General features: G+C 50.6%; 1 protein-coding gene across 4 annotated transcripts in view; it reads left to right on the forward strand.

Annotated features, from left to right (window-relative positions):
• MYH11 (myosin heavy chain 11) overlaps positions 1–24,763 on the forward strand; it is a 115,541-nt gene that overhangs the window by 43,180 nt on the left and 47,598 nt on the right. For 2 of the 4 annotated variants that reach the window (XM_036307815.1, XM_036307817.1), the window contains exons 4-8: positions 6,604–6,631; positions 15,741–15,843; positions 17,822–17,842; positions 20,000–20,092; positions 22,967–23,030. In XM_036307815.1, coding sequence (XP_036163708.1) covers positions 6,604–6,631; positions 15,741–15,843; positions 17,822–17,842; positions 20,000–20,092; positions 22,967–23,030 — 309 coding nt within the window. The remainder of the gene's footprint in view (positions 1–6,603; positions 6,632–15,740; positions 15,844–17,821; positions 17,843–19,999; positions 20,093–22,966; positions 23,031–24,763) is intronic. The other 2 variants (XM_036307816.1, XM_036307818.1) reach the window with 1 other exon arrangement.

Here is a 24,763-nt window from a genome sequence, read left to right on the forward strand (position 1 = left end):
AAAACAGGCCCTCAAACAAGAACATGTACTCGGAATATCCATAGCAGCACTATTCACAGCACTCAAAAGATAGAAACAACCCAAGCTCCCATCAGTGGAATATTACTGAGCCATAAAAAAGGAGTTCTGAAACAATATAACAGAGATGAACCTCAAAAAAGCCATGCTCAGTGAAAGAAACCAGACATAAGAGGCCATATATTCTGTTACTGCATTTATGCGGCATGCCTAGAATAGGTAACTCCAGAAAGACAGAGAGCAGATTGCTGGTTGCTAGGTTATGGGGAGTTAGAATGGAGAGTGACTGCTGAATGGGTGTAGGGTTTGATTCTGGGCTGACATGAATATTTTGGTACTAGATGCACAAATTGTGAATGTACTCCATGCCACTGTCTGGTTCACTTTATGTGATTCATTTTATGTTTTGTGAATGTCAACTTAATGGGGAGAAGAAATAAGAGAATGGATTAGGCAGGAAGAGAAGTGGTGGAGGGGATGCTTTGGGGAGAAAATAACGGTGTGTGTAAAATGGGCAGGGGCCCCAGATTTGCACATTCAGAGAACTTTGCTGCCTTGTGTCAGGCGCAGGCTCAGGCTCAGGAAAAATCAGAATCTCCAGGAAACCAATGTCCCGGGTCCCACGTGGGTCAACAAGCAACCCACTCCGAGCCTCTTTTCTGCCCATAACCAGAGCTCTGTTAGCTTCCCACGCTGGAGGCCATGGGTTTCCGATGGGAATGTCCCAGGCCAGAGGTCGCCGGGCCACCACCCCCAGCACAGAGCCACCCTGGCAGCTTCCAAGCCTTGCCCCGGAGCCTGCTCCCTCTCCTGGGGACCTGTGAGGAAAGGCCTCAGGACCAGCAACTGATCCTATCCACGGCTTCCCAAGGCTGCTGGGAAAGCCTGCCTCTCTCCCCAGAGCAGGTGGGTAAAGATAGCTTGTCCATCGGTCAGTGTCAGCATCGCTCCCCTAAACAGCGGAGGTTGGCTGGGCCAGCCCAGAGCTTCTCGCTCTGCCTGGGTGCTGATCACGGCCTTGGTGCCTCCATTCTCTCACCCCTCTGGCCCTTCCTGACTCGGTTTTTAACTGGTTTCCTATTTTGCTCTGTTCCCATGTGGATTTCTCCCTCTGGGTGGAAGTTGGAGGCACAGGCATCCACATTCCCTCAATTCTAGGGCAAGGGGCTGGTAGTGTGCCAACCCATGGTGCCCCCCTCCACGACTGCCCGTCTCCAAGGGTGATGCTGACTTCTGTCTTTCTGTAGCGTGTGCCAAGGAGATGAAAGGTTTACTGTCTTCTTGTTTTTATTTTGGAAGGAAGTGCCACGGAGCACGAGTGAGGGTTATCTGAGGAAGGCAAAGCAATTGTGACAAGTGACAAAAAGCAAGGCCTCCGGGGTCATGACAGCTTGGGGCTTGAGTCCCAGCCTGCACTCACTGACTGGTGACCGCGCTCATTTTCTGGGGCTGCTCTGCACATGGCTGCAAACTTAAGCCTTAAAACAACAAGACTCTGTTCTCTCACAGTCCCAGGGCCAGAGGTCCGAAATCAAGGTGTCGGCAGGATTGCTTGTTTCGGGAAGGTCTGCGGGAGAATCCAGCCCACGCCTGTCTCCCAGCCTCTGGTGTTGCTGACAGTCCTTGGTGTTGCTTGGCTTGTAGACAAATCACTCCCATCTCCGCCTCCTTCATGTGCCATCTCCCCGTGTCTCTCCCTCTTCTTTCTCTTATAAATAAGGACAACAGTCATTGATTTAGGTCCAGGATGATCTCATCTGGAGATCTTTAATTGCATCTGTAAGACTGAGCTAGAGGCCAAAATTCGTGCACGGGTAGGGTCCCTAGGCCTGGCTGGCGATCAGGGCCAATCGGGAGCCTTCCGGCTGCCAGCCAGGTCTTCCTTTGTTCCGCGCCGCCCCCTGGTGGTCAGCATATGTCATAGCGATCGATCGAACTAGCGGTCTCCCAGTCGAACTCCCGAGGGGACACTTTGCATATGAGCCTTTTATATATATAGATAAGGTCACTTTCTGAGTTTCTGAGTGGACATATCTCTTGGGACCACAGTTCCACCCACTGCCATGACCTTGGGCAAGTGGCCTCCCTTCTGTGCTCTATTTTCCTCATCTGTAAAATGGGGGTGATGCCAGTGCCCAGCTCATGGGCTGCTGTGGGAATTCAGTGGGTCACTGAGAACAGGACGAACTTAGCTCAGGCCCATGGCGTGGTGAGCGGGAGGCTGCTTTTTCCTCTCTCTAAGGAGTCGGTGGCTGTAGGAGCTGAGCAGAGGAGAGGGGAATGAGAGAGTGGTGCCAATGAGGTGAGCAGGTGGGGACACATCATGCCAGACCTCATAGGCCGTGGTGGGGAGGTTGGGGGCCATCAGACTCATCAGCTCGTTTTGGCAAAAGTGTGGCATCATCCAACTGTTTTAATAAGATTTGACTTTGAATGATGGATCACAATGTAATATATAGGTCATATATCATAGAAATGTACACTTGAAACCTGTATGATCTCATTAACCAATGTCAACCCAATACACTTAATAAAAAAGAAGACTCTTCAACTGCAATGCAGTACCACCTCACACGCCTTAGAATGGCAGCGATCAAAAAACCAGAAAGTAATGTGTTGACGAGGTTGTGGAGAAACTGGAGCCCTGGGGCACTGCTGGTGGGGATGTAAAATGGTGCAGCTGCTATGGAAAATAGTACGGCAGCTTCTCAAAAAGTTAAACAGGAAAACCATACGATTCAGCAATTCTGAGCGAGTAACCCCACGGAAGTGAAAGCAGGATTCTAGCAGGTGGGAACCCCGTGGCCATGGTTCATAATGGCCACCAATTGGAAGCAACCCGAGTGTTCATCAACAGATGAATGGATGAGCAAAAGATGGCAGATCCATGCCATGGAATATTATTCTGCCTTAAAAAGGAAGGGCATTCTGATACATAGAGGAACCTTGGGGACAGGATGCTAAGTAAAATAAGCCAGCCGCAAAAGGACAATTATTGTATGATTCCGCTCATCTGAGATTCCTGCAGTATCAGATGCATAGAGGCTGGAAGTGGAATGGTGGTTGCCAGGGGCTGAGGGAAGAAAGGGTGGGGAGTTTCGGTTTTGTAGGATGAAAAGAGCTCTGGAGATGGGTGGTGGTGGTGGCTGCACAACAGTGTGAATATGCTTAATGCCACTGAATTGTACGCTTGAAAAAATGGTCATAATGGTAAAGTTCATGTCACGTGCATTTACCACAGTTTTTTTTTAATTTACAAGAGGAAAGGCTGCCCTATGAGAATGGCAGGGTGCACAGGCAGAGCGGGGACATGGGGGAGGAGGATCTGGGCCAAAAGTGATGGTTCTTAGACTGGGGTTGGCCCTAGTATTGGGACAAGTCTACAGATTCCAGATCTGATTCTTGGGAGGCCAATCCTTCTATCCCAGAGGCCACTTCATGCCCTGGTCTCTCTCTTCCCACCAGAGAGGTTAGCACAGCCGCTTCCCTGGCCCGGCCAATAGGCCTCACTCCTTCCTTTGGATGGTCCCTGCTGGTCTCCCCAAGCTGCCTTGTCCCCCAGTGCCTTCCCCACCCCTGCTGGAGCCTGGGCCCCTTGGGGCCCATGTCCTATTTCCCATGTACTGTCCTGTTCTTGGCAAAGCAGAAAGAGTCTAGGCCCTGGCTCACAATGCTTCAAAACCCAGGTCGGTCATGGCCGTGCCTGTGTGACTTCGGGTTGTGTTTTCGAAGTGAGCTTAGCTGATCTGCAGGATGATGAAGTTGCCTTGGAAACTCAAGCTCATTACTGAGGTTGTTCAGGGCAAAAAGTGCTGACTGATTCCACAGCGTGGATCTTTCCCACAACAAAAATGTGCTCCATGATAAAATAAAATAAAAAATGGCAGACCGTGACTGAAGCTCATGGTGATGTCAAGATTAGCGATGGTTATTTGCTTCATCTCTTCTGCATTGGTTTTACTAAAAAACACAACAATCAGATTCGGAAGACCTCTTATGCTTAGCATCAGCAGGTCCACCAAATCCAGAAGATGCTGGAAATCATGACCCAAGAGGTGCAGACAAATGACTTGAAAGAAGTGGTCAATAAACTGATTCCAGATCACACTGGAAAAGACAGAAAAGGCTTGCCAATCTATGATGCCTTAAAAAAAAGGCATTGTGTTTATTGATTTCAGAAAGGAAGGGAGAGGGAGAGAGAGATAGAAACGTCAGTGATGAGAGAGAGTCATTGATTGGTTACCTCCTGCACGCCCCCTACTGGGGATTGAGCCTGCAACCCAAGCATGTGCCCTTGACCGGAATCGAACCCGGGACCCTTCAATCCACAGGCCGATGCTCTATCCACTGGGCCAAACCAGCTAGGGCGCTATGATGCCTTTGTTAGAAAAGTCAGAATGTTTGACTTGGGAAAGCTCATGGAGCTTCACCATGAAGGTAGCAATTCTGGAAAAGCTATTGGGGATGAGGCAGGTGCTAAAGTTGAATGAACTGATGGATATGAGCTCCTAGTCCAAGACTGTTTAAAAATCAGACATTTAGCCCTAACCGGTTTGGCTCAGTGGATAGAGCGTCAGCCTGCGGTCCCAGGTTCGATTCTGGTCAAGGGCATGTACCTTGGTTGCGGGCACATCCGCAGTAGGGAGTGTGCAGGAGGCAGCTGATTGATGTTTCTCTCTCATTGATGTTTCTAACTCTCTATCCCTCTCCCTTCCTCTCTGTAAAAAATAAAAATAAAATAAAATAAAGAATTGTAAAAAAAAAAATCAGACATTTAATGGTGACAAATAAAAAATCCTATCTGCAATAAAAACCCCCAGCTATTTAAGATAAAGTTTGCATACCAAAAATTCACCCAATTTAAGTGTGAAATGCAACAATGTTCAGTAAATTGGCAGTTGTGTAAGCATCACCACAGTCCAGCTTGAGAACCCCAAAATGATGCTTCATGCCCACTTGCAGTAACCTCACTGCACCCCCTGGCAACCACCAATCTGTTGTCTCGATGGATTTGCCTATTCTGGACATTTCACGTAAATGGAATCATACAATGTGTGGCCTTTCGCGTCTAACTGCTTCTACTTAGCAGATGCCGTTTTTGAGGGTCACCCAGGTTGTAACATGAGTCAGTACTTCATTGTTTTTATGGCTGAATAATATTCCGTTGCATGGCTATACCACATTTTGTTTTTATCCGGTCATCAGTTGATGGACATTTGGGCTGTTTCCGCTTTTAGCCTTTATGATGCTGCTGCTGTGAACATTCGTGTGGAAGTCTTGTAAGGACATATATTTGCAGGGCTCTAGGGTAGATTCCTAGGAGTGGAATTCCTGAGCCATACGGTAAATGTATGTTCACGTTTTCAAGAAACATCCAAAGTGGAAGAGGTTGGAGGAGGATATCCCTAGATGGAGGGAGATGGTTGATCGTGAGGGGCTGATCATGACGGTGGCCTGGAGCCGGGGAATGGACTGGGGAAATGCCTGCTCTGTGGCGTTGCCCATCAGTGGATATGACACCCTGATTTCTCAGTTATGGCTAACTGGTTGGTGATTAAAGATGTTGGTAACCCTCCCCGTGCCCATAGGGGAGGAAATGGGCTCCAGAACCTGACTCCATCCCCTATGGCCACGTTAAGAGGTGATCAGTAATGCCTGCTTAATCACGACAGATCTAATGACACTCACTATATCTTCCAGAATTCTCTGGAGGTGAGCAACAGGGACCGACTTGGCATCTTATCTAGGGAAGGGATTTACGGGGAAGTATCAGGGAGCTCACAGGTGAGATGGGGAGACTGGGGAGCCTCAGGAAATAACAGAAGCTGCTCAGGCCCTGGGGGCAGGAGGTGGGGCCCCCTCAGGGCTCTGTCTACCCACTTGGATCCCCTGTCCTAGATCCAGCTCGGAGAACCTGATTGGCATAGCCTGGGACCCGTTCTCACTTCTTGGCTGCGGGAGCTGGTGGGGCAGCCCCATCAGGACTGTACACGATGGCAGAGGCAGGGCAGGGGACATGTCCCCTAAAGGAACACAGGATGGTCTTCCTGGAAGAAGAGGGAGTAGATGCTGGATTTCAAACCAAAAAGTGTCTGCTACCCCACATTCCAGATGAAGGAACTGAGGCATGGAGAGGTCACAAACATTTGCCCAGGGCCACAGAGCTGGAAAGTGGCCAAATGCACCCCAGTCTGTCTAAATTCAAAGTCTGTGTTCCGCCTGTGACCCAATCTGTAAACATGGGTCTCCTCGGACCCGCCCCCCCCTCCCCAAAGCTGGTGGGGCTGGGAAGATCACTGTCTCCTGAACAAGCCAGACTCCAGCATCTTTCTGGGGCTGCATCCAGCATCTTTCTGGGGCCGCATCCAGGACTCTGGGGTCTGGAGGAGAATCTAAAAGAGCCCTACTGGCCTCTTGGCTTTGGTCTTGTCCCCCATGCCCTGGGAATGAGCCCAGCTGGCCCCTTGTCACCCCTAGGGGGGCCAGTGTGCAAGAGCTTGTACTGGGAGTCCCAGGAGGCCTGTATCCAGACCCTCAGTTCAGAGCTACGTCTAACTCATGGCTGTCTTTTCTTTCTGTTCTCAGATCGAGAGGACCAGTCCATCCTATGCACGTAAGTGGAGCTGCGTTTTCTTCTGTTTTTCTGGAGTCGAGATTCAGCCTATTAAAGAGAAGGCCCCCTGAGGGCAAGGCTCTTTGATTTGTTCACCATTCCAAGCGCCTCACCTCAGATCTCATTGGGGAGCTGACGCTCACTAAACGTCTGTTGAACAAAAGTTCTCGTTCTCAGTTAGGCTCACCTACATTGTCAGTGACACCTGGTGTCTTATTTTACACGGCCTCCCCTTTTTAAACTAGCATTTATTGAGCACTTACTGTGTGCCAGGCCCTGAACCAAACATCTTACCTGCAGAATTGCCTCTAATTGCATGCCATCTCTGTTGGTGAGGACGTCTTGGCTTATATGAAAGTCTCGCTTTGCAGTTTCACAATTAGCAACCATATCTGTGCCGCCATATTTGGTGTTTCATGTCATTGTTTCTTTGAGGACTTGGGAGCAAGGTCAGAAGATATTAACTAAACTTAGAATCATTCAGAGAATCTTCACCATTCAGGAAGGTGCCTCCTGTGGTGGGCAGGGTGATGGCCCCCAAAGATCTCCCCATCCTGATCCCTGGAACCTGAGATGATGTCAGGTCACATGGGGGGGGGCGGGGGGATGAAGGCTGCAGCTACCCTGTCACTCTCCCCAAGGGGCCAGCGTTGTAGACTACAATTGGAGGAAATATAAAATAGATCTTATTTTACTGTAGCCTTCTGAAAAAATTTTTAAATATATTTTTTATTAATTTTAGAGAGGACGGGAGAAGGAGAGATAGAAACATCAGTGATGAGAGAGAATCATTGATCGGCTGCCTCCTGCATGCCCCCTACTGGGGATTGAGCCTGTAACCTGGGCATGTGCCCTTGACCGGAATCAAACCTGGGACCCTTCAGTTCACAGACCGACGCTCTATCCACTGAACCAAACTAGCTAGGGCAATCCATACGATATTGATGTGAACTACCATTAGCATGTTAACCTTCATTACCTGGTTACAGTTGTGTCCACCAGCATTTTAACTTCATTTTCCTTCTGTGGTGTTATCCAAGGTAGTGATATCTGTGAAAATTGTCATTTTACTGTTCGGTTATACAGGGTGGGGCAAAAATAGGCTTACAGTTGTTCATATGGAAAACAATATAATCATTAATAACAATAATACAAGAATGAGCTGTGACCCTCCTTTTACCCCATCCTGTGCATTTTCTGACCAGGTGCTGCCTAAAACCATCTCAGGTACCCGTGGGGTGGGTCCTGCTAGACCTCTGCCCCAAATGTGGCTGCACGTCAGCTTCTGGGCAACCGGCTCAGGAGGCGAACGGCCCAGATAAGGCCCAGGGACTCCCGACGCAGCGGTGTGGGTGGGAGCTGGTAAGCCTGTGTTTTGATCGAGTGTCTTGGGCATTAGTGCAGCCGCTCGGCCAGCAGCTGAGCCGGCAGGGACGGAAACACTTGTCATGGGTCATCTGCACAGAGCACGCTGAAGGGACAGCCCCATCAGAGCTGTGCACACCCCTCTGCTTTGGAGTGGAGAAGGGCTCAGCTGGTGGGGCTCCGGAGGGGCTCAGGGAGTACTGTCCTCCAGCAGAGGAGGGGGCTGAAGCCCAGCCCCTCTGTGGCCTGTTTGGGAGCTCAGAAGGGATGAGGAACAGGAGCTGGGGAGGACTGGAGGGCCCTGGAGATTCTGATGCATGTTTTGCAATGAGAGTGACTGGCTCATCCCCCAAATTTCTGACCCATCAGTGCAGACGTGTGGCAGAAAGATGCCTGTGGTCACCTGGTGCCTGCAGGGGCTGACGAGAGGTTTCCTGGTCTTGGCTTTTGGGGAGCCTGGGCTGGACCGAGCCCCCCCACCCCCCGGGCCAGGTTCTCGGCACGTTAGCTGACTCTTTTGACTGAGGAAGTAAAGTGAGGGGGGCATTTGGGTCCCTCTCACTCCTAAGTGATGCTGTAACAATCCTTGGAGGCCCTGAGCAAGGCAGTGTGGGACCATTGCAGCTCCAGGACAGGCCAGACTTTCATTCGGGAAGCAGCCAGGAAAACACAGAGTCCTGGACTGTGCTCTGCCGTATTCGCATGCTGTGGCCTGCAGGAAGGACTTAGCACAGCACCTGATAACACTCAGACATGCTCACGCACGCACGCGCACACACACACACTCTCACACGTGCGCGCGCGCGCGCACACACACACACACACACACACACACACACGTTCTTCTAACTGCTAACTCAGGGGTCCTCAAACTACGGCCCGCGGGCCACATGCAAATACAAATATTGTATTTGTTCCCATTTTGTTTTTTTACTTCAAAATAAGATATGTGCAGTGTGCATAGGAATTTGTTCATAGTTTTTTTTTAAACTATAGTCCGGCCCTCCAACGGTCTGAGGGACAGTGAACTGGCCCCCTGTTTAAAAAGTTTGAGGACCCCTGTGCTAACTGCTAGTTAGCATTTCACAGAAAGGCAACAAATCATGTTATAAACAGAATTATGAACAGATGTTAACAGTAACTGGCTTTATTTCTAGGCTTTTGCTGCTACAGGTTTCGCTGTGTGCTTAGAGTTGTGAGTGACAAGTGCTGATCAAGGTGCTAAGGCATTCTTTCTCATTGTGGTACATGAAATTGGAGCCTGCTGCTACCTGCTTTTCAAAAGTGCTTTTCCAGCCTTTTTCCTCAGATGTTCTTTATAGCCAGCTCCCAGGGTCAAAAGGACAGACTGAGGCGATACAAATTCATTTTGCACCAATTGGTACATAAATCAGAACGTCAGATGGGGATGGTTGCTGTGAAGACAGTGAACTGCATTGAGAAAAGCTTTTGACAATTTGTAAATATATTACTGTTAAACAGTAAAACAAGGTGATTATTGATTCCAGGGAAAACCAAAAGTCAGGCAGGACAGGAGTAATCACAGTGGACAAAGAGGCCCAGATGTGCGTGGCATTTTCATCATCTTTATAATGCAAACCCTGAGTAGTGATCTAACTGGAATACTATATGTGACCAAATCGTCTCCATGAGGAAGAGGAGAGAGTTGAATGGGAGCCGAATTCTCCTCTTCCTTGGTGAGACATCAACATCTGATGCTTAGCAATGATGCTATGACATGACAACCAGAACTAATGATGTAATGTCACGTAGGTGTGGACGTAAACGCTAAGACAACCTGCTGACTTGGCGTTTCCTAGCCTTCCCAGCTTCCAGAGGCCACCTACATTCCCTGACTAGTCGCTCCTTCTTCCCTCTTTAAAGCCAGCTTGTAGCATCTTCAAATCTCTCTCTCTTTCTCTTTGGCCCTCCAACCATCTACAATAATAAAAGTGTAATATGCTAATTAAACTGGACGTCCTTCCGGACGAAAAGCCTGGCTGTGAGGGAAGCCTGGGTCCTGGGTGTCAGAGGGAAGCCAGTGCTGGCAGCCGGGGGAAGGAAGGCCTACTCTTTGTTCATCGGGCCTCTAGTCCTCTTATAAAGATCCTTGTGATCGCATTGGGTAACTAGGATAATTCAAGATAATAGCCCCATCTCCAGACCTTTAATTTAATCACAGCTGCAAAATTCAGTTTGCCATGGAAGATAACATATTAATATGTTCCTGGGATTAGGATGTGGGCATCTTTGGGGTGTGGGGGGACAGTATTTAGCCAATCCAAGAGCCCTTTGAGCACCTGTGAGCCAGGCCCACGTGTGAGCCATGTGTCATCTGCCAAGGTACCTGGGTAGAGGATGTCTCCATCCTCTGAGCTGAGTTTATGGACACCAGGTTCTGCTGCCTCTAAAACAGTGTAGTCCAACAGGACTTTCTGAGATGATGGCTTCTGGGCACTTGAAATGTGACTACTGTGACCAAGGAACTGGGTTTTAGGATTTAATTTTAGTTACTTTAAGTAGCCACCTTTGCCTTGTGGCTCCTGCATTGGACAGTGTGGTTCTGAACTATTTCTCACCTCTGTCCACGCGTCAGATTCCATTACTTCTCCATAATTCATTTAACTTCTCCAAGCGTCCGTTTCCCCATTTATAAAATGGGTTCAGTAGGTGCTCCACTGGGCAGTTGTTGTAGGGATGAAAGTTCATTCATTTATGCGAGAGACTGAGAAGAATGCTACTGCCTCATGGTCAGCCCCTGTAAGGATCAGCTGCTATAACAGTGATCACTATTTGCTTACTCTGTTATCCTGTTTTCCTTCCTATAACCCGTTCTCTGCCCTGCAGCGTTGATTTCTTCCCCACTGGTTCTCAAGCCCCATTCCCTAATGAAATGGTTTCCTGTACTTCTTAGAATAACATCAAATTTTTTTACTTTGGCCTAGAAGTTTGTCTGATCCAGCCCAACCTTTCTCCCCTCATCACTTACCACCACCCCTCTCCCTCCTGACGGGCCTGCTGCACTGGGCCCCTTTCTGTCCCCACGTGTGCCCAGCAATTCCCTCCCATGGGCCTTTGTCCTTGCTGTTCCCTCTGCCAGGTGCCCCTCGGATATTCCCTATGGGGGACTCCTCTGCATCTTTCAGGGTTCAGCTCCTCCTCTGGCTATGCCATCACCAGCTGCCCCTTCACCTCTGTCTCTCCCATTACCCTGATAAAGTGATAGTAGTCACCTCAAATTATCTTGATTATGTATTCATTTCCTTGGCTATTGTCTGTCTCCTTCCTGGAATGTACACTCATCATGGATGGGGACACTCCCTCGTCCCCCGGCAGTGACGAGGATCTACAAGTTGATAGCAGGGTATAAGCTTTTAGAAGTAGCCAGCGGTCAAGATAAACCAGGTTGGGGCTAACAGTTTGCTGTAGGTGATTATGTAGTTAAGAAACTGAAAATTAAGCGAATGTAGTTTTTAGACATGAGTTGTATTTGGTCTGGCATGTAATTCATCCAGTGTGAACAAATCGGAGGCCCTGGGCCAGGGACTAGTACATGGAGGGGCCCCGGGTTGAGTGAGAGCAGTGTGTTCAAGGGGTAACTGTGTGTGCAAGGGGGTGGATTAAGAGAGAAGGAGGGTAGGGGCACATGAGACCAGAGAGAGGTGTGTGGGGTCTTGTAGGTCCTGGGGACAAGGTTGAGCTTTAGTCTAAAATGGACAGGAAAGAGCTGAAAGAATTCAGCCAGAGCTCAGCAAACTCTGGTCAGTGGACCACTTTTGGCTCCTGTCTGTATTTTTGTAAATAAAGTTTTATTGGAACTTTTGTATCATGACTATTTGTTTTGTGCTACAAAGGCAGAGCTGAGTAGTTCAGACTGAGAATGTGCAACATGCAAAGCCTAAAATATTTAGTATTTGGCCCTTTACAGAAATGTTTTGCTGGCACCTGGCTTAAATCGTGGGAAAATATGATATAGTTTACATCTTAATGATAGTATGAATTGACTCTTAAGGTAATGATACAAATAAGCATTAGGGGGAAATGGTTATAAAAGTAATAATAGCTAACATTTTTGTGTATCTGACTTGGTTCTTTAATGTTTTTGTTTGTTTTTTGAAATATATTTTTATTGATTTTAGAGAGGAAGGGAGAGGGAGAGAGAGATAGGAACATCAATGATGAAAGAGAATTATTGATTGGCTGCCTTCTGCACGCCCCCCCCCCCCCCCACTGGGGATTGAGCTTGAAACCCAGGCATGTACCCTTCACGGGAATCGAACCCAGGACCCTTCAGGCTGCAGACTGACACTCTATCCACTGAGCCAAACCAGCTAGGGCAGCTCTTTAATGTTTTATATATTCACTTATTTAATCCTCCAAATAATCATAAGTGCTTTTATTATGCCCATTTCATAGATAAGTTTCCTTATTTATAAGGACATGGGAGAAGTTTAATGACTTGCCCAAGGTCACACAGATAACTGGCAGAGCAGAGACTTAAACTCAGGCAGTCAGGTTCTGGAGGTCATTGTGCTGTTTTGCCTGTTGATGCTGCAAGGGAAGGAGGTATTTCTTATGCTAGGGGAAGCTGGAGGCAGCATTCAGAATGGAGGCAGTGCTTAACTGGGCTTTGCAGCGTATGTAGGAGTCGGATAGCACACATGCCAGAGGACCTTGCCATCTGCAGGGTGGGAATCACAGGAGGACCAGGGACCGAACAGCTCTGAGATTCAGAGACAATTTGGCTTTACTTCCAAGCACAGACCACAAGCCGAAATGGACTTGGAAATGGTAGCCAGGACCAGCTATCTGATTTATAAAGTTATGCAATATGAAAATGCAGCGCCCTTGTTAAAAAATCATTAAGAATTTCTAGATGGCAATAAGAGCGGGAAATCAAGCACAGGGCCCTCCTCAGGGGGATCCCCGTGGGACTGCACAGGGTGCACACACATGAAGCTGCCCTGCATAGGGCTGAGGGGTTCGCAGCCCCTGGTAGCTCCTTCCAGCTGCTGGGGTTGGACTGATCCAAAGGACTTGGCAGGGGGGTAGTTACAAGGCCACCGGCTGCGTATAGTCATGAATCCCCGTCTTCCTCCAGGATTGGGGGGGGGGGGTCTGGGCTCCACGTCTCCTATGAAATAGGATTGAGGTTTAGGGTGCTCCGACCAGGAAGGTATTTTCACCCCCAGAGTTCAGGGGTCAGAAAAGCAAAGACTAGTGTTTCTAAAGCAGCCCTGAGCACATCCATCTTCAGACACCCCTGAGCCCGGAGCTTGGGGTGTTTTCTTTGGCAGAACCTCCCAGGACAATTTATTTTTATCAGTAGAACTTGGAAACCGTTGAGCCAAGCAGCCCATATGGGGAGAAGCAGATTCCCAGAGCCGGTGTCCCACTTCCCCTCCCCTGCAAGGTGGGAGACCGGGCCATGGTCATCGTCAGTCCAGTGTCTTTGTTGTAAAAGGGAGGAGGTGGGAGAGGCTGAAGGCAAAGGTGGGAAATAAGGAAACTGTAGAAAAGGGAATGCGAGCAGGAGTGATCTGGGACACTGAGCGCTGCTGTCCTGGCTCTTGTCTTGGATCTGAATGGGCTTAGGACCACCTAGTAGGCAGGTTGCCACACTCAGATTGTCTCTCCTTCCTCTTGCTCTGATCGGAATATGGCCCCTCCAGTTCGGGATGGGGGGACATGTGCCAAGTGTGCTGACATTAGCCTGATTCAAGTAATTCATACTGAGGTGTAAATGGCCGAGTGGCTTAGTTTATTGGTCCCCGGTTACGTTTTCCAAGAGCCTGTTAAGGCAAGTGAAAACACCCAGAATGTATGACTAACTCTTTGATGAAGTGGGCTCAGGGCTTTGCTCTGTCTTGTCTGTATTCCATTCCTTCCTTCCGCTTGTCCTAGAAAGCCAGTTCCTAAAGGGTTGGGCCTATGTCATGGGATAACTCGTTAGGATGTGGTAGAGAGAGTCCTGAATGCGTTGGAACCAGAGCCCCGGCTTTCCATTCTGGCTGAGCCCTGACCTTGCTGGGTGGCCTAGGGCAAGTTGCTGACCCACTCTGGGCTAGCATTCCTCTTCTGTAATAATGTGAAAGTGATATATCCTATCTTCGGATTGGCAGGTGGAGGTAAAGGAGGGAATACATGTGAAACAGTTAGCACAGGGCTTCTATTTCCCCTTCGAACTCCATTCTCTCCTTAAAATTAAGAGATTTTTTTTTGTTTGGACCGAGTTTTACCTCTCATTCCCATTTTACAGCATGGGAGGCCCCGTGGAAAAATGTGGCCACTGCGAATAAAGACCGTTGGGAAGGGAGAGGACAGTGCTAATGCTGGTGCGGGACGTTTCTTTGTTCCTGGCAATTAGACACTTGATTTCTGGGCTGTGGGGCCTGTAGGATTGGGTCCAGCAATTAAAGGCACATGTTCCTTCTTTCTTCTTTTTTTAACCATGAGCAAAGTTATTAATGGGCCCTTGGCAGAGCAAATTAATTTTTTATTTCCTAATTAGGAAGAAGAGCAGGGACTGCGCGAGCACTGGTGGCACGGGTTCAGCACGGAGAACCTTGAGCCGACCTTGGAGTGGACACATTCTTTTCCAGACTTAAAAAAAAAAAAATTATCTCCTGCATTTCAGAATATTCAGTGAGCTCAGGAAATGAGAGTGTCTAGGCAAAGGAAAGAAACACAAAAAACAAGCAGGAAAATGAGAGGGGAGGATGAAGAGGAGGAGGCTTGGGTTGGGGCCCTGTCCTTCCCTCTCACTGGGAATGGTGGGAGTCAGAGGCAGGGTCTAGAACTCTTGCATGAAACAAGCCCACTGCTTTGATCTCTGGTGGCCAAGACAGGCAGCTGGCTCAAGAAGGCCATCTTGGTAAAAAAAAAAAAAAAAAAATTACCCTCCTATTTTAGGAGTACTCTTGATAAGACAGCATCCTGCTGATCGAAACCTATCAGCCATTTACACCTTAGTATGAATTACCTCAACCAGGTTTATTCTTTGATAGATGATCAGAGTGGGGTTCTTCAGAGGACGAAGGGGCTTACACTTGCTCAGTGGCTGATAGCTTAACCAGTCCTTTTTTTTTTCTGGAAGCTTCTAAAGCTTTTCCCTTAGGTCCTGATACCCTGAGAGATACTTATGTCCCTTCTGGAAAGCTGCCTCTTGACTAATTTTTCCATCTCTACCAAAGTTACTGATACTTAAAAGTAGGTAATTTGTAGTGGCACTATTCTGTGCAAGCCCTAATGTGAAAACTATGGACTTCAGGTAACAATGATGTGTCAGTGTGGGTTCATTGACTGAGACAAATGCACCACTCTGGTGGGAGGTTGATAATGGGGAGGCTGTGCATGTGGGGACACAGAGGGATGTGGGAACTCTGTGTACTTTTCATTCATTTTTGCCTTGAACCTAAAACTGCTCTAAATAATATAGTCTATTTAAAAATAAAATTCCAAATAAACCTAAGTATAGACCTTGGTAGGAAAACTACGGTTTTCTCTTTTTCTCTCTTCATCTGAATTCCTTCGTGCATCCTCTTTGTAGGAGGAGTAGATTGGGATGTTGGTCCAGGGTTTGAGGCCTAACCCGTGCTCTACCAGCTGTGTGGCCTTGGGCAAGTCACTTCCCCGGGGAGAGCCTCAGTTTCCCCATTTGGCAGACAGCACGGGGCTGCAGAAGGTACCCACAGCGCACTGCGTGGGGTTATCTGCCGTGGGTCATGGCTCCCGTGTCTTTCAGAGGCGAGTCTGGAGCCGGGAAAACGGAGAACACCAAGAAAGTCATCCAGTACCTGGCCGTGGTGGCCTCCTCCCACAAGGGCAAGAAGGACACAAGCATCACGGTGAGTGGCAGTGCCTGGTTGGTACTGTGCCTTAGCGGACGGGTCTCCAGGCCTGTGGCCTGGCTGAGTAATAGGCAAGCACTGTTCAGAGGGCCGGACTTGGCGTTGTGAGCACCGGGGTCCATGTTACACTGCCTCCGCCCCTGACAGCTCACAGGGGGTCATGTCCCACCTGAGGGGTGCGTTCGGGTCTGGGACATGCCTCACCTCAGCCGGTATCATCATCTGAGGGGCCTGTTTTGTGAAATGAGAGGAGCCCTCTCCCCAGCGCAGTGAGGCGTCTTGCTTTCTTTCCATCAGGGTTCTCCATAGTGGCCCAGTTGTCACTCTGCACCAGATAATTTCTCTGTTGTGAGGCCGTCTTATGCCCTGTAGGTGTTAGCAGCATCCCTGGCTTCCATCCACCAGATGCTGGTAGCAACCTTCCCCCAGTTATGACCCCCAAATCTGTCTCCAGACACTGCCAGGTGTCCTCTGGGAGGCAGTCCCCAAATGGGAACCATTGCTTTATATCAAACATGTCAAACTCTTAGCCTGCGGGCCGCATGCCTCATGGATTTGGCCCGTGTTAGCCTTCGAGTTTGACATGCTTGCTTTATATGGATCTGCAAACTCCCTAGAGCGTGGCCCCCCTGTCATTCCTCCACGTGTCTCGGATGGGGGCACCAGGGTATGGGAATATTGGTGTCACTCAGTATGTGGGCTTCGGTCCAGTGCCAGTGGCAGCCTCTGATGTGTGCCATTGGGTTCCAGAACGTGCTCAGCGATGAGTTGGAGAGATGCTGTCATTCTAGTCCCTGAGCTCCCAGACATGGGGGAAAGAGAGAGAGGCATCAACTACTCCCACAAATGACCCACAGTGACACAGTGGATTAGGGCTTGGGGGAAAAGCAGGTTTCTAGAGTGATCCCTTCCCGGGCCCATCCTTCTCTTCCTGCTCTCTGTCTGAGCCCTGCCTCACCTGTCCCAGAGGAGGGGACCTCCATGGGGTGGCACAAAGGACTTTCCCACGGGAGAGATGGCAGCACGGAGGCTGAGGGTGGCCTGCTGCTGGCGCTCAGAGGCGGCCCTGGAGCAGCCACAGAGACCAGCCAGTCTGGAGGCCCTCGGTGATCCGGGAGGACACCAGTTTTAGTGTCAGGAACCTTCCTCCCACAAACAAACGCAGAATGCCCAAGGCCCTGAGCCATCCCTGGCATGCTGTGTAGGGAGAGAGAGCTGCAAGTTTTGCAGGCCAGTTAACTGCTGCTTCCACTGCCTTTCTCTCCCCTAGAACAGTACAAATAAGAAAGAATAATCCTATATAATAAAAGGGTAATATGCAAATTGACCCTAACAGCAGAACAACCAGGAACAACCAGTTGCTATTACACACACTGACCACCAGGGGGCAGAACTCAACCACAAGCCGGACTGACGGCTGCGAGTACAGCGGTGGTGGTGGCGGGAGCCTCTCCTGCCTCTGTGGCAGTGCTAAGGATGTCCGACTGCCTTGGGGAGCGGGCCTAAGCTGGCATGTGGACATTCCCCAAGGGCTCCTGGACTGCAAGAGGGTGCAGGCCGGGCTGAGGGACCCCTCCCCCCCCCCCCCCCGTACATGGATTTTCATGCACTGGGCCTCTAGTTCTTTTAATAATAACAATGGATCTTTATCCAGTGCCTGCTGGGTGCTAGGCCCTTCTTTCTCTGCACATGTAAACACAGCCCAGAGAGTCTCTCATCTGATACGGTCTCAAAGATCCCACCACGGCTGCTGCAGTTACCAAAACCTTTGAAATGTTTGGGTCAATAAGTTGTTAGACATGGGAGTGAGCAAACCTGAGAGAAAGAAACAGAATCGCAGAAGAGCTGCTGCTGTCCTGGTTATCTTGGGGAGTGCCGGCCGCTGGGGGTACTGAAAGCAGATGTCTCCAGCCCTGATGTACGTGTGACTGAAATAACACTGACGTTTGTTTTATACTGTATTGTTCAACTGCAGCAAGGCCCATCTCTTGCCTACGTGAGTAACTGGGAGTGTTTTCCTGGTGTGTACGGGAGGCACGGAGTGTATTTAGATCTGCATGGTCCTGTTGCACCCACTGAGCCCCGTAGCTGATGGTAGAATGGGCTAGGCCCCGAGGTTCACCACCCAAACCAACAAACGCACCCAAATGCTGTCCTGCGGGCGTCCGATGCCAGCGCGGGGTGTGGGGGTGCGGTGGCCACCCGCAGGACTCCCACTGGAAGCCCCAGAGTCATCCTCCAACACGTAATGGGTTTCCCCGGTTCAGAATGAATCCCCCACACTCCCCACCAACGTGCCCACCACTAGTACCCCAGCCTGGACTGCCCTAGAGACATCGATCCCGTCTGGTTGAAGGCTTTAGGATTGTCTGGCCCTAAAGCTTCCCTGGCTTGACTGACAGTAATGGCACCGCTGTGGCATGCCTCCTCCCTGCCATCATCCTACATTTCTCCCCGAGCCCTGCCCCCTGGCACTGGTGTGTCTTTGTGCATGCGTGTGCAGTGTGTCTCTCTCCTTGCATGCTGGTTGCTTGAACTAAGGCTCCCGAGACGGGGGTCTTAGCGGTTGCGATGCACTAGCTTTGGTGGCAGGGTAAGGCCCCAGCTATGCGACATATAACCGGGTCTTGCTCGGACCTCTGCGTATGTAAACTCATGTCTAACGCAGAGCTTGGGGGGGCTGGCATGTGGGGTTCAGCCTGGAAGAGACCCGCAGGGGATCACACTCAATCCATCTCAGTTAGACCCTGGGCCGCAGTGTCAGGAGAGTCAGGATTCTAGTTGGGGTCTGCTCCCGCGTGACCTTAACCAAGATGCTTATTGTCTCTGGCCTATAGTCTCCTCCATAAAATGAGTGGTTTGGACCAGATCCCCATGCTGAGGGCTCTCCTGAGAAGGACCTTTTGGCCCCACCAGCTGGACTTGCCATTCTAGAAAAGGACTTTTTTGTGGGTATAGGGATCCCAAGTTTATGTTGACAAAGTGATCCCTGTAGACCTCCCCACCAGCCAAGGAAAGCCCATCGCTCTCATCATAAATTTCCACAAGCCCCAATTCCAGGGCACTCATCCCACTAGTGCCTGGGGTTTCACAGAGATGACACCGTGGTTTCACCTCCTTTGGGGGCTGCAGAGGAGGAGGCATATGGATAAACACACACAAACAGCAGCTTCCTGTCGTGTCCCTTTAGGGACAGCTGCCCTGGTGTGCAGCAGAAAGCTGGCACTCCCTCCCTTTCCCCCTTTAGAACTTCCCCGGCTTCTTTTTCACCCTGCCCTGCTGCCCTGGAAAAAAAAGGTGGGGGGGGGGGGACAGGGACATCAGCAGACAGAACCAGGAGAGAACCCTCAGCACCCACCACTCCCCAGCGAGACCTGGACAAGAGCTTGGACAGGGAGGCCTCCGGGCCAGGCTGCCGCCGCCACGGTTTGGGGCTAGGCAAGGAGCAGCTCCTCGCTTCCCGGCATCACTTAGCTCGTTGGCCCTTTGCTGCCATGGTTAACCACGTGACTGCCTTGTGCACAGAGCCCCTCGGAGGGAGGGCCGGTGGGCTGGTCCAGCCTCCGCTGCATTTAACCTGCTGAATGGAGCTCAGGAACCTGCTTTGAAGCTTTGTTCCGCAGTTGGTTAGAAGCGTTCCGGTGGGTTTTGCACATTCCTTACGCATCTTCCCTGGGAGCCTTCCTGAAATGCGTCCCACAAAAGGAGACGTTGCAACTTACCAGAAAACCGCACTAAAACCATCAGGAGTGGTTTAGCGTGAAGACGGTTGCTTGTTAAACAGCAGCAGCAGTGCCGTGGGCAGTGGAGCAGGCTGCTCACCGCCATGGAGCGCCCTGCACTGTGATGTACATGACATCCCCGCTGTTGTGTGGTGCGAAGTTCTGATTGGCTTGGATGCTGCAGGCATGAGCCGGCCACTAGGAAAAAGTGGCCTCCTAGGGAACAGGGCCCAGCTACCAGCTCAGCCAGTCGTCGCTTCCAAAACCCTCGAGTAAATGTGGACATGAGTGCTGGGCTCTCAGGCGGGGTAGGAGATAGGAGGGAGAGGACCTGTGGGGTAAGAGCTGAGTTTGGGGACAACATCCATCTAGGGTAGAGCTATCAGTGCCTGGGTCTCTCTCTCCAGTAACTAGATATGAATGAATTTTAGGGAGAGCTGGAAAAGCAGCTTCTGCAAGCAAACCCGATTCTGGAGGCTTTTGGCAACGCCAAAACAGTGAAGAACGACAACTCCTCGCGATTCGTAAGTAGCAAAGCCGTGTGGGTTTCGGGAAAAGGCTCGGGTCCTGTGTTGCCATCTCTTGCCCGAGAAAGCCGAGTATGTGTTTGCAGGGGAGCCTGGGGTGGAAGGTACAGAGGCACAGGCCACATTTTGCTCTGTTTTCAGTTCCGTCGTGACCTTACAACCCTCAAGGGCTCCTGCCACTCCTTCCTTCCTTCATCCAGTATTCATTCAACAAATATTCGTTGAGAATCTTTTGTGTACGAGGCACCCTGCTAGGCACTTGACATTCATAACTGATTCTATAAATATTTATGAGCACCTAGTATGTGCCGGACACTTATATCCAATGCTCGTTCATTTATGCGGCAAAACATGAATTGAGTACCTACTAGGTACCAGGCACGTACATGCTTCATAAACATTTATTAAGCACCTACTGCATACAGTCATTCTGGTAGGTATTTTTATGCATACCATTGTTAAATGTTTGTGGTTTTTTTTTAATTTGCTCAGCTTATTTTTGTTAAGCACCTACTGTATAGCAGGCACTGAACTAGGCTCACAGGATCATGGTGAACAATTCAGGTGTGGTTACAGCCCTCATAAAGCTTGTGGTCTAGTTGGGCAGCCAATAGTCAACAAGGCAGTGGCGCCACCTTCCCACACACACTTCCCCGGGCTTCAAAGGCCTGTCCTTTCCACCTGAGCGCAAAGGGGACAGGAGAACCCTGAAAGTGGGTGGTTGATGACAGAAAAATTTTGTTGCACAAATTAAAGAGTGGCTTCCATAGGAGAATCAGAAAGATAGGTTAGAGTGGGGATTCTGAGGAAAAATTGAGGATTTTGGAAATCTGGGGGCGTGCTGATTGCGATGTCACATGACTGGGGGCCTCTGCTGATTTGCAGGGGCCCCTCTGAGCTGTCACGCGCCTGGGAGGGGACCCTGGGAAAACCTCTTGGTGGAAACCTCTGCTCTGTCCCCTGGAGCTGCTCTGCCCACCACCCCTGTGTCCTCTACACTCACACAGCGGTCCCCAGCCCTGCCAGCCTCAAGACCCACTTTTTATAATAAATAACTCTGCAATGTCCCCTTTCCTTTCCCAAAATTAGAGTTGCAGATAACTTCCTACCACATCAGATGAAAGCAAATTAGCATGATGCCTTTACTACAAGGAGAAGTAAAACAATTCATAACTGTGCATGTCAGCCTGTCAGTGCTCAGGCCAGAGGATCTAAGCCAGCGGTTCTCAACCTGTGGGTCGCGACCCCTTTGGTGGTTGAAAGACCCTTTCACAGGGGCCACCTAAGGCCATCCTGCATATCAGATATTTACATTACGATTCATAACAGTAGCAACATTACAGTTAGGAAGTAGCAACAAAAATAATTTTATGGTTGGGCCACAACATGAGGAACTGTATTTAAAGGGCCAGAAGGTTGAGAACCACTGACCTCAGCAGACACAGTGGGGCAGTCACACACCTGCATTTACATCCAGGATCCTGGGGCCCGGAGGCTGCAAATGCAGGCCCACCGGGGGAGGTGGTCTGGGGACTGATGCCTGGGATGGGATTTTCCGAAATACGCTTGGGAAAGCTCTGAACCAAAGAACAGTTTGCTCTAGAAGGTCGCATGGCGGTGACATGCTTCTCTCTGAACAGCATTCAACATGTCTGTGTGTTTATCTGAAACAAGGTCAGGCTCTAGGTCAGCTAATTACAAACAGGCTTTTCACTTCCCTGAATGTCAGATGGGACATTGGAAAGTCACAGGGGACGTGGACAGCGCTTGCTGGCTGGGATTCTCCCGGTTGTTGCAGGATGCTCAGCAGCCTTGGCCCCCGTCTGCTAAAAGGAGTGGCCCCCACCATCCTGTGACACCCCAATCAGCCACGCCCCCAGATGTCCACAGTCCTCATGGCAGATGTGCTGCCTCCACTGAGAAGCACTGCACTTGTGTGTCGCAAACCAGCGTAAAGTTAGTTTCTAGACATAAGTGAGGGCAAATCCGAAGTTAATGCCGAACATGTGCTCCGCTCACCGGTGCCCATGCTTTCTTGGGAGGGAGGGAGGGGGGTGGCCCCCAGGACCAGCAGGTTTTCTGTGTCAGCTGCCATGACTTTGGTCCGCCCAGTCGTCCTACTGTCCTACCTCCTGATGGGGAGAGTGAGGGTTTTGCCAAGACCTGAGCAAACCTAGGGGGCTGTGTCCACCCCGGTGAATACCTCCCACCATGTGCAGCGGGGTGGGCGGAAAGGATGCAATCCTTTGTCAGCTTTTGGAAAGTAGGTAAAGGCCTGGGGCGGAGGGGTGGTTTGGGGGTTCAGCTGAGGCAGAGGTAGGTGGGTTGGGCAAGTTCTCCCGGTTAAGACAGTTGATGAGCCGCAGGGCCGGGGGGCAGGGCCAGACCTGCCCAAACAGCCTCCGATGCAGGCCTGCTGGGATAGGCGGTGCTGGAGTCCCTGTCCACGCTCACCCGCCCCCCAGAGGAGGTTGTTTTGCAACTGGATGAACGGAGGGAGCCCTCCAGCCAATGAAAGTGGCCAAACATGCCTCCTCCTGATGGCTCTACCCCTTAGGAGCGCTAGGACATTGGGCGGCTCTCTCGGCCCCAGTTGTCCCGCCTTTCAAATGGGGGTAGCTGTGACGGGCTGAAGGTCATGGCTAGAGCTGAGTGAAAGTGTTTTATAAGTTCTGTGGCTCCGTAGGCCCTGGGTCATCCCAGCTCAGAGATGGTGGTTCCTTGCAACCAGTGCGTTCTGAGACTCTGAGGCTGTGGGGTCCCCCCTGCCCCTCGAATGCTCCCTGCCATCTCCCTGCCCACTTGCCTGCAGGAATGGATGAGGGGCTGAGGCCGGGGAACTGACCATTTCCTGTGTTTCCCGTTCGGCAGGGCAAATTCATCCGCATCAACTTCGACGTCACGGGTTACATCGTGGGAGCCAACATTGAGACGTGTATCCTTTGCTGAGCCTGGGCCCCATGGGAGCCCTGCCCAGCCAACCTCCTGCAGCGCCTGAGGGGGCCCAGAAAGGCACCAGAGCTGCCCCTCCATCCCCAGGGTTCCGTCCCTCAAAACCCTCGGACCCTGGGGGCCTTCTCCCTTAGTAGCAGGCATTGTGGTGTGGCTGTCCAGGGTTTGAACCCCAAATAGCCGGCATTTGACTCTGGGTTGGCCTCTCCCAAGCTGAGTGACCTTGGGCCAGTTATTCAACTTCTCTGTGCTGCACCAGTGAAGTGGGGATGGGAATAGTATACCAATCCCTAGAGGTGTGGGAAGAATAAAGTGAATTAACTTACGCAAAGCTCTCAGAACCATGCCAGGGATGGGGTAAGGGCTGGCTGAGTCTTGGCTAGTGTGTGAACTTCACTTCATCCTTATCAAGCCATGGTCCAAGGCCAACCCCAGGCCTCTTGTTCTTAGAGAGCTGCCCTGTGACCAGCTCCAGCCCACAGGCAGGAAACGGGCAGCAATCGAGCTTTCCCAGGGGAACGGTCATGCTGCACAGGCCGCACAGAGCATCTCTGGAGAATCTGGGTGGTGAAGCGGAGCCCAGTTAGAAGGTTCTGGACTTGGGGACCACATCTGGGGTTTAGTAACTGATCAACGTAGCAGCATTACAGGCGCCGCGCGGGCTCACGGGTACTATCTTCCCATGGCTGCTTGTGGACCGTTTGTTTGGCACTGACAAGACCCAGGGGAGTGTTGTGGTTGCATTTGGTGCCCAGGATAACAGGGTAGGCTTTGGAATGGCATGGGTCTGGGTCCAGGTCTCAGCTCTGCCACATGAGCTGCAGGGCTTGGGTGAGTCTCTTAACCTCTCCAAGCCTCAGTTTTGCCACCTGTAAAGTGGGAATGATGGCAGCACCTACCTGTGGCGCTGTACTTGAATTGTGGTTGAATAAATGACGTGCACGGCCCTTCACACGGTGCTTGGCCCGAAGTGAGCCTCTGATTCGTGGTGGCTGTGATATTATGGTTAGTTAACCTTTGCTAAGAGCCCACGAGAGGCGACTTACGGTCTCTTTATTCCATCTGGTACAACAGCCCAGCCACCCATCTGCCCTTCCCCACCATCCTCAATGGTCTCCATGCCCAGTTGCCCACCCCCACCCGGAACCCCACCCCAGCCATAGCAGGACAGCTCTCCTTAGACTAACTGGCAGGGTTTGCAGTCTCTCTTCCAAGGCCAGTTCTCTGGGTCACGGTCACGCAGTCCGCCGGGGCTGGCACCCACTCTGTGAAGCCCAGCCCCTTGGCTTGGTGTTTCGGCCCTCACCCAGCTGTGCCCTCTCCTGGGAAATGTTCCTCCTGGCGCTGCAGTTTCTTTATGTGGAAAATGCAAATATTATTCATACTTACTTCCTAGGAGGGTTTGTGAAGCTTAAATGAGACAATGCGTGTAAAACAGAACAGAGATTACTAAAGCATAGAGAGGGTAATTATTTTTACTCTGTAGCATGTAAAGACAGCTCACTCTACAGAAGGGGAGTCGGTGATGGTTGTTGGGGTCTTTGGACTCCTGTCTTTTTATGCTATTCCTTTTCCCTCTGTTCCCCTCACGTCTCTCTGGGCTGGGGACTGTGGCTGTACCCAGTAGTCTCATTTTGGATCCCTGAGCCAGAACCAGAAGGTTGGCCCCGGGTGAGTCAGGGTGGATGGCTTGACTCGGGCCGTCAGTACGGCTCT

Source organism: Myotis myotis, unplaced genomic scaffold (genome assembly GCF_014108235.1).
Source record: "Myotis myotis isolate mMyoMyo1 unplaced genomic scaffold, mMyoMyo1.p scaffold_m19_p_5, whole genome shotgun sequence".
Lineage (NCBI taxonomy): Eukaryota > Metazoa > Chordata > Mammalia > Chiroptera > Vespertilionidae > Myotis > Myotis myotis.